Source organism: Crocodylus porosus, unplaced genomic scaffold (genome assembly GCF_001723895.1).
Source record: "Crocodylus porosus isolate Cpor-Errol unplaced genomic scaffold, CroPor_comp1, whole genome shotgun sequence".
Classification (NCBI taxonomy): domain Eukaryota; kingdom Metazoa; phylum Chordata; order Crocodylia; family Crocodylidae; genus Crocodylus; species Crocodylus porosus.
Window position 1 is genome coordinate 11,636,925 of NW_017728925.1, and position 9,216 is coordinate 11,646,140.

At 59.5% G+C, this 9,216-nt stretch overlaps 1 protein-coding gene across 1 annotated transcript in view; it reads left to right on the top strand.

Moving 5' to 3' along the window:
* The first annotated feature begins 317 nt into the window (after positions 1-317).
* PRDM12 (PR/SET domain 12) overlaps positions 318-9,216 on the top strand; it is an 11,497-nt gene continuing 2,598 nt past the window's right edge. Inside the window, exons 1-4 of the mRNA XM_019541136.1 lie at positions 318-537; positions 1,044-1,234; positions 3,328-3,483; positions 8,892-9,003. Of these exons, the coding sequence (XP_019396681.1) occupies positions 318-537; positions 1,044-1,234; positions 3,328-3,483; positions 8,892-9,003 (679 nt within the window). The remainder of the gene's footprint in view (positions 538-1,043; positions 1,235-3,327; positions 3,484-8,891; positions 9,004-9,216) is intronic.

Here is a 9,216-nt window from a genome sequence, read left to right on the forward strand (position 1 = left end):
AGGGCCGGGCTGGGAGCGGAGCCGCCTCCCGGCCCCCGGGGGAGGGAAGGCAGGACGGGCGGGCACGGGAGGGAAGGGAAGGGAAGGGGGGTCTCGGCAGCTCCGGCTCGTCGAGCTCCAACAAGTCTCTCTGCCAACGTCAGGGGGGTCATTAATAACCAATTAGGAGGGTCAGTGGCGCTCATATAAAGCGGGCGGCGGCTCTGCCAGGAGGAATCCGCCCGGTCTGCGCTCGCAGCCGGCTCCAGCCCCGCCCGGGCGCCCGCTCCGCTCCGCTCCGCTCCGCCGCGCCCTCCCGCAGCCCGGCCGGCGGCCCTATGATGGGCTCGGTGCTGCCCGCCGAAGCCCTGGTTCTCAAGACGGGGCTGAAGCCGCCGGGGCTGTCCCTGGCCGAGGTGATCACGTCGGACATCCTGCACAGCTTCCTCTACGGCCGCTGGAGGAACGTGCTGGGCGAGCAGCTCTTCGAGGAGAAGGGCCACGGCAACCCCAAGACCGCCTTCACGGCCGAGGTGCTGGCGCAGAGCTTCTCCGGGGGTGAGTCCCGCGCCCCGGCCGCCGGCCCCCCCAGCGCTGGTCCTCTCCTAATTTGCCGTGAAGCCTAATTCCCTTCCCATTCACATGATGTCAACCAGCTAATCTGCCCATTTTGTAAGAGGAATTCCTGGCCCCTTTGAAACAAGCCCCTTGGCCATTCAGGCGCGATGTATGGCTACAGCCTGCTTAAAGGGCTAATGAATTTAGAATTAGGCAGCGCTTTGGGGCCGCGGGGAATGAATGCGGATCGCTTTAGCGGCGTGACAAATGGCTGGACGGGCTGAAATAGACACCATTTAACCTCTTTCTCCGGCTCTCACCGGCTTCTTTTTCCCAGCTCCCTGCCTTGCCCGGGACCAGGGGGAGATCGCCCGGCGGGTGCCCCCGGGGGGCTCGGGGAGGGGGGCGGAGGGGACACGAACCCGCGGTGCGGCGCGGCGGGCCAGGCCCGGGCCGGCGGGCAGAGCGCCCCGCTCCCGCCGCTGGAGATCCCCGTGTCCCCGCAGAGGTGCAGAAGCTGTCCAGCCTGGTGCTGCCGTCCGAGGTGATCATCGCGCAGAGCTCCATCCCCGGCGAGGGGCTCGGCATCTTCTCCAAGACCTGGATCAAAGCCGGCACCGAGATGGGGCCTTTCACCGGCCGGGTCATCTCGCCCGAGCACGTGGACCTGTGCAAGAATAACAACCTCATGTGGGAGGTAAAGAGCGGGGCGCCTGGGGTCCCCTCCCTCGCTCCTCGTGCCTCGGTTTCCCCTCGCCCGGGCGTGCAGCGCTCCCCTCCAGCAAGCCCCTGCGCTGCCCATTCCCAGGCGAGTTCCCCGGGATCCCCAGAGGAGCGGGGTCCCCCCCAGCCCAGCCCAGCCCAGCCCAGCCCCGCTTGGGCAAAGCGTCCTTTGTCTCCCGCACCGGGGAGGCTGGGCGCAGTGGGGGCACCCTGACATTGGCTGGACTGGGCTTCCCATGGCCACAGCTTGGTCCCTGGAACAAAAGCCGAGCGGGGCCTTTCTGTGCTGAGCCTCTGAGCAGGCGTCCGGGGATCGGTAATTGGGCAGGGTGAATGGAGGCTTCCAGCCCGCCGGAGGGGGAGCAGTGACCCGGGGGCTTAAATCAAGCCTGGTTTAACAAAGCGCTGGCAGGGGCTCCCCAATGTCTGATGGACGGGCCTTGGCACTTGGCAGGGCTCAGCCTCCTTTTGCAGCTCTCGGCGGCTCTTCCTAGGGACAGAGCAGGTCGGAGTCGCAGCAAGGGCCCTGCTCCCTCCCCAGCCCCTACCCAGAGCCTCCAGGCGCCTCCTCCTCCAGCCCCTGGGGTCTCTCCACTGACTTTGTAAGAAGCCAGCTTAGACCCCAGCCCCTTCTCCTGCCCTGCCAGCATCCCAGACCGGTCGGCACAGGGAGATAAGGGCAAGCTTCCCTGGAGGGGTCGGCTCCGTGTGGGGAGGAGGGCAGGGACTGGGCCCCGTTCTCAGGGCGGTCAAGGGAGCCCTGCAGGAGTGCGCGCAGCTGTGGAAGGAAGGTTGCTTCCTTTGCTTGCCGATGCGCTGCCTCCTACTCTCTGCACTCCTGGGTTCTCCAGAGAGCCTCAAGCTGTCCTGGCTGGTGCTGGGTGGAGGAACAATAGGAAAAAACCCTACCCATGCATGCACATGCACACGCACACGCACACGCTTGCATATTCTCTTAGACCCTTGCAACCTTCCACCCCAAACCAGCCGTCCCCGCGCTGCAGAGCTCCTCCGCTGCAGCAACCTTGTTGAGCCCCTCGCCTCCCTTTCACCCGCTTGCCCGAGGTCTGAGGCCACTGAGTGCTGTGAAACCGTTCCAGTGCGTGACCTCGGGGGCCTGATCCTGATCAGGTGCGACTCCAGAGTGACAGCAGCAGTGAGGAGCTTCCCGCGGGGTTGGGAGCAGGGCTGACCAGGCAGTGGCCGCGGCACCTGGCGACTGACCGACCTGCTGGTGGCTGCCTGGCCGCCCGCTTTGACAGCCTCTGCATCTCAGCTCCCGGCAGGGCCGTGCCTTGTCTTACAGCATTGTAAGAGGCTGGATCCGGGCGTGTCGGTGACAAGTGCTGGCGGGCCTCAGAGATTCAGGACCAGGGCCTCGGTGGCGTTCCCCTCTGGGGAACTTTTCACTGCAGAGATCCAGGCGACACTAGAGTCCGCCCTGGCCGAGGCAGCGCCAGCCCCAGCGGGGGGGAAGGAGACTCGTGTCCCGGAGAGGGCAGAGCTGGCAGGCTGCCTCCCACACCAGGTGACAGCATCGCAGGGTAGGGCCGGGCGGTGCTGCGTTGAAAGCCCCGCGGCACACGCTCTCTGCTGCTGGGTGGTGGGTTTCCCTGCCCATTGCACTGTCAGCGGGAAGCAGGATCGGTCCGACTGCAGCTGATGCAGCTTCTCCCCCTGTGAAACGAGCAGCCCCAGGGGGAGCTGACCATACGTGGGGCTGCCCTGCCAGTGCCCCCTTCCCACCCGCCATGCGGCTTTCCCCATTCAGTGCCCTGCCATGATCCTCTCCATCGGGGCAGAGGAGCTGCAGAAGCCTACTCCCCTACCCACTTCTCCCCTCCGGGTTCAGGAGATGCAAGCTCCTGCAGGCGGGAAGGAATGGAGCTTTCTGCTAAAAACCTCCCATGTGCTAAGTTTCTTGATGCTTGACATGGGGTGCACACAGCACCTTGACTCCCCCCCTCCCAGTCCTCCATCCCGGGCACATGTTGGGAGGTAGGAAGGACTTGTGCAGAGCATTCAGCTGCGGGTCTCTTTCCGTACCAACCCTCCCTCCCTCCCTAGGTCTTCAATGAAGACGGCACCGTCCGCTACTTCATTGACGCCAGCCAGGAAGACCACCGTAGCTGGATGACCTATATCAAGTGTGCCAGGAACGAGCAAGAGCAGAACTTGGAGGTGGTCCAGATCGGGAACAGCATATTCTACAAGGCCATTGAGGTAGGGGCAGCGGGGAGGCAGCGCGAGAGCGCGGGCAGGAGGAGGGAGCGGAGCATGGGACCGGCATTCTCCGTATCACAGATCCTCCCTTGTTCACCAGGGCTCCGTCTTCGGGGGGCTTAATTCAGGCCTCAATGAAAAGGTTAATGGCTTGCTGAGAGGGGATTTGGCCGGCAGGGAGGGATGTTGGCATCGAAACCCTCTCGAGAGCAGTGGGGGTCGGCGTGGCAGTGCCGGAGAATAGCACACGCGCGCTCCCGAGATGCGGCCTGGCCCCTCGGTGAGCTCGCCATTGTGCGGGCTGGCGGGGGTTGGTGGGGGGAGAAAATGGGGAGCTTTCCTCTTTTCTTGCTATTTCAGTTCATGGCTGAATTGCAGGGTGTGCGTGCGCAGGGAGGAGGATGGGGGAGAAAGAGAGAGGGGAGAAATATGGCTCGGGATTTGTTCCTCTGGTAGAAGTGTGGAGGGGACGGACCCCAGGGGTCTGCTCCCTCTCCTGCTCGGGTCAGCCAAGGCTTTGCCATGGGGGCAGGAGCCCTGTGTCTCTTCTGAGCCTCCGCCTCCGGGGGCCCAAAGGGAAGCAGAATCGGGTAGGTTTAAAATCCAGTAGAAAAGCTGTGGGATGGCAGCACGGGGAGAAGGGACAGATCAAGGATTGAAGTCACATGCAGGACTCCCGGCCATGGGCCCGATTCTGCTTTCGGGGCTGGGTCCTATTCCAGCTCCTCCAATTAGGCGCCAGAGTGTGACTCTTCCCCAACCTTGTTCAGGTCTCTGGAAGCCCATTCATGCACCAGCTTTGTGTCACACTGTCACCCTGGCATCTAGACTTAGGCACAAAAAGCAGGGAGGAAGAGGAGGAGGATGCACCTGCCTGCTATAGGCACGGTTTTTCCGGGTGGAATCAGATTAATAGTAGACACCTACATCCACTCAGTGTCAGTGCGGGTCACAGGATCCGGCCCTCGTCACAACATGGATCAGGAGTGACTAAGCGCACAGCTGGGGTGAGAGGACGCTCACCGCGTTGGCGCCCCTGGGTAGGCAGGCAGAGGGAGCCAAGCCCCCGTCTCCAGTTGTGGGGCTGGGCCGAAGCGCTCTGCGGGCAGGACGGTGCGTTCAGCTGCGTGTGCGCGGTGCCCAGCAGGCAGGGCCTTGGCCCCGGCGGGGCTTTGAGGCACCTCTGCAGCCACATCCCGAGAGCAGCGGTGCGAGACTCCCAGGACGGCTGGGGTGGGTGCACGTGGGGCGCTGGCTGCACGGATACAGCCAGGCCTGTTTCTGTCCCATCACAAAAAAGCCTCCGTGGGCAAGATCCTCCAGAGCGGAGCAGGGTCGGAGTCGCTGAGCTAGTTGTTTCTAAGACCTCCGACCCTGACCCTGTCGGAGCTGAGAGACCCGGTGTGTAGGTACAACCATCCTCGTGAGCCCTGAGCTCCTCACGGAGAGAGCCAAAAGGAAGAGGGTCCCTAGGCCTGACAGGGAAGAGCGTGGGGCGGTGGGGAATACACCCGCCCCCCGTGGGAAAGACTTGGCCTCCAGTCTTGCTGGGCTCAGGCCCCGCTACTCGGTGGCCCACCTACCTGCCTGCCGAGCCGGGATGCAGCTTGGAGCCCAGAGAGCGGCGCGGGGCTGCGATGCTGGGACTCTGCTGCCGGGGGCAAACCAGCAGCGCGTGGGGGTGGGAGCGGCTCTCACAGTCTGACCTCCCGTTAGGATGGGATCGGCTCTGGTGGGACCCCAACGCCGGGGCTAGGATAATTGGCGATCCAGGAAAAGGCAGGAGGTTGGGTTGGCGCAGTCGGAGCCTCCTGGCTGCAAGGCTCTGTGTCGGGGTCGTGTCCAGCTGGGTGGGCTCAACACAGCACCCGAGAGACAGAGCAGGGAATAGACGTGCCCCGAATGCACCGGGAGGGAGGACGGGCCGGCAGTTGCCTGCACGAGCAGTTTGGCCCTGAATCAGCAAAGAACTCGCTGTGCTCGGCTCCGGCATGTGCCGTCCCGCTGAAGCCAGCAGGTCTTGCCTGTGCTCTCAGATCAGCCACGCGCTCGAGTGCTTTGCTGGACAGCAGCCACAGGGCTTAGCACTTCACAGGCCCGGCCCTCCGCGAGCTTCAGACCTACAGTGAGGGCCTGACCCTGCACCCCAGACGCAGGGGACTTTCTGCAGCGTCGAAGGGAACCTTTGCCTGTGCATGAACCGCAGGATCGGGCCTGAGATTTTATCCAGAGAGAAATGAGCAGCCGGGAGGGGCAGGTGGGAAGAGAAAAGCACGGCGCTCCTTGCCGTGGCGGGCGGCTCGTGTGTTTCCAGCCAGGGATCTGAGCGAGACGCTGCCGCCCAGCTACACCTGCGTGCAGCCGGGCGATGTCGGGCTCCCCGCATGGCAGGGCTCTTCGTGAGCAGAAACAGCAGCCGGGACTTCAGCGAGCGCTCGTCTAAGCCTCCCTCCTCGTGCTGGCAGGCTGCGGGACGGGTCGTTTATCAGAAAGGGAGTGGAGTTGCTTTGTATTTTGGTTTCTAGATTATAGGAGGAAAAGGATAATATTCTGTCATGGTTATATCATTCTTAAAGTATAGATCGGTTAGATTCAAAGCTAGCGTGCCCATGGACGGGAATTTCTGGATGGCTGGATCGATCGATCTGAATGTACGCGTGTATGGTGTGATGTACCTAATAGAGTGAGTGTTATATGCCTAATTGAGACGTTCGTTTAGCAAACAGTTCACGCTATTGATGTTTGAATCTGTGGTTCTTGTGTCCCCAGAGTGCCGCTCTTTTTTTTTTATTTCCCCAAGATGACCCCCCCAAACTGCCCAAGTAACAATAATGTGATGCTGACAAAGGAAACAAATCTCCCTATGAAGCCCAATAGCCAACCGCACTGTTGTATGTGGCAGTTCCTAAGCAATTCTTGGGACATTATACAAGTGCCATGTAAGGCCCCGATCCAGCACAGCACAGGAGCATGAGGTTCGCTCAACTGTGTGCGGTGGGTGTGGGGTTAATAATAAGGTTTTTTTAATCAGAGAGGAAGGGAAATCAAAAGTGGTGCCTCGGAAAGGGGCGAGGTACAATTGCAGCTGCCTAAGCTGTTGCTGGTCCTGCGTTCCTCACCTCCACCTGACTCCCTGCGTCCTCCCGCCACGCCTACGCATATTGCTGCTGGTGTGTGCATGTGGGTGCTGGCTCCTTTTCAGCTGATGGGAATATTTGAAATCACTGGGATTTCTGGGTGAGCAAGGGATGCTGGATCAGATCTTTCGTCCAAATAGACAGGCTGTTTCTGGATACCACGGTGTGCACCTGTGGGAAGAGGCGGAGAAGGGCATTAGACCCCATGGACTATATTCACATCTTTAGCATCCTTCTTGTGAGCCTGGAAGGGGAGGAGGTCCCTGCTCCACCTTCCTCAGCAACTAGTGCTAATTCTGCCTCCTACCAAAGGTCCGTATAAAAGCAAACTTCTCCTTCAATGCCTGGGAGCAGAAGGGCTTGTGATGCCCTCGCTGCTTCCACCCACCTGGACATCCCAAAAGCAGGTTGTGTGTGTATACCTCCACTCAGGCCCAGCTCTTGTTGCATTAACGAGCACAGATGAGGTGCCGCAAAGCAGGGATGACTCCAAGATTCCCACCCATGTTCTCTGCCCCTTGACATTTCAGAATATGAATCTAGATGTAAAACCAGTCGGGAAGCCCAGGATCAAGAGCCCAAAGTCAGTGCAAGTGACTCTTTGGATATTGGTTGTAAGACCATGGTCCCAAAGAGATTACCTGCATGCAAGGAATTGGGGCTGTCCTTGTGAAGCCAGCAGCAGGATGGAGCCTGTCCTTCCTAAAGCCTGGCTTTCTGATATGCAAAGACGGGTCTAATCGCCGCAACAGTGTCATGCACAGCGATGCTGCAACCAACAATTAGCCGTCATTAACAATCCATCAGTTCCTCTGGCCTCCAGCAGATGTGGGATGCAGTTCAGGGGAAAGGCAGATGCAGTGAAACATCTGATTTATCTCGCACACGCATGTGCACGCACACACACATACACATGCGGCATCTGTCCGTGTGCCCATCCATGTTCGTATGGGTACCTACCTTTTCCACTCCTTCACAGGCTGATACCCACCCCATCTCTGCTCAGCACAGATGCCCACACCTTCACAGCCCATCTCCTCCACACGTGCATTTGAATGCACTCTTTCTTGCGCTCTCTCATCCTACACACGCTCCCCCGGTCCTGTGTCCCTCCCTCTCCCTTCACTCACACAGACACGCTCTCTGCGATCTCTCTCGTATCCCGCAGTCTGCGCTGGGCTTTGCAGTGTCTCCCTCAGTGCAGGGTCTGAGCATTGCCTGGAGCTAACGCATGCATCTGCCCGGGACTGACAGTGCCCTTTGCCCTTTCCTCCCTCCTCTCCTCCTGGCAGATTCATCAGGGCATGTCTGTAATTCAGTTTCTTTCTTCCTTCCCCCGTTCTCCTCCTCCTTTTCATCCTTCTTGCATAAGGATCTCAGCGAACGCACCCAGAAGTTGTCACCTTTGCTTCTATTCTATTATACAGAAACCATCCAGTTAAATAATTCATCCCCGAAAGCAATCCCTTCTGCACCATTTCCGAACATGGGTTATTGCACTCCCAATTAAGCCCTTGTTCATCAAAGTTGTTAAGCAAGTGTCTAATGTTAGGCCATCAAGTTTTCAGTGTGCTTGTTCACCTGCTTAAAAGTAGCTCCCTTGAAGGGTTTTGCTGTGTTAGCCTGTTGTTTTGTAGCTGCAGAATTATGCTCCAGAGTCAGGGGGTTTACTGGTATTTTTTAATTAAATCTCTCACTCTTGCGGTTTGCAAAGAAGCCGTAAAACCGTGGGCCCAGCGTCACTCAGTCGTGGCTCTCTGAGACTCTGAAATAGTAGCTGGGACAAGTGAGAATGGCCTCGTCCCTCTCAGCAGGGGGTGGATTCTTCAGCTTAAAGACATCAGGTTGAGCACGGGTGCTGAGAGCAGTATTTCATGGGGAATCATTTCAGCAGCGACTAGTTCTCTTAGCCTACGGCTTCAGGCCAGACACCCCAGCTGTCCCCTGACTTCTTCTCCAAGGCAGGAGTTTCTTGGCATCCCCCAGCCCTGAGACACAATGAAAAATGGGAAGCAACGTGAAACTGCTTTAAATATTCACATTAACAATGCAAAAGTGCTTCTAAGGCACCTGGGTGCTGCCAGCGCAGCCCTGCCAGGCCACTGCAGGGACCGGGGGCCTGGCTGGCAGGGTAAGAGCTTGCTCCCTCTCCGAATCCAAATACTGTTGTGTCCTGTCACCAGGGGCGAGTTTGGCTCGAGGGGTCTGGCCCCAGCTGTTCCCAGGGGAACCGTCTTCACCTCTCCCCCATCTGTGTCTCCTTCCCTGCAGATGATTCCTCCGGACCAAGAGCTGCTGGTCTGGTACGGGAACTCGCACAACACCTTCCTGGGGATCCCCGGCGTGCCCGGGTTGGAGGAAGAGCAGAAGAAGAATAAGCACGGTATGTAGGGGCGGATGGAAAGTGCACCTGCACCCTAGCTCCTCCCATGCCCACCGGCCGGTCCTTTGCCAGGCTGTGGGGGGTGGGAGGGGTGCAGCTAGACCCCAGCACCTGGAGTGGGCACCTAGTTTCATAGTTTCATAGTAGCTAGAGTCGGAAGGGACCTAGGTAGATCATCTAGTCCGACCCCCTGCCTTGGCAGGAAAGAGCACC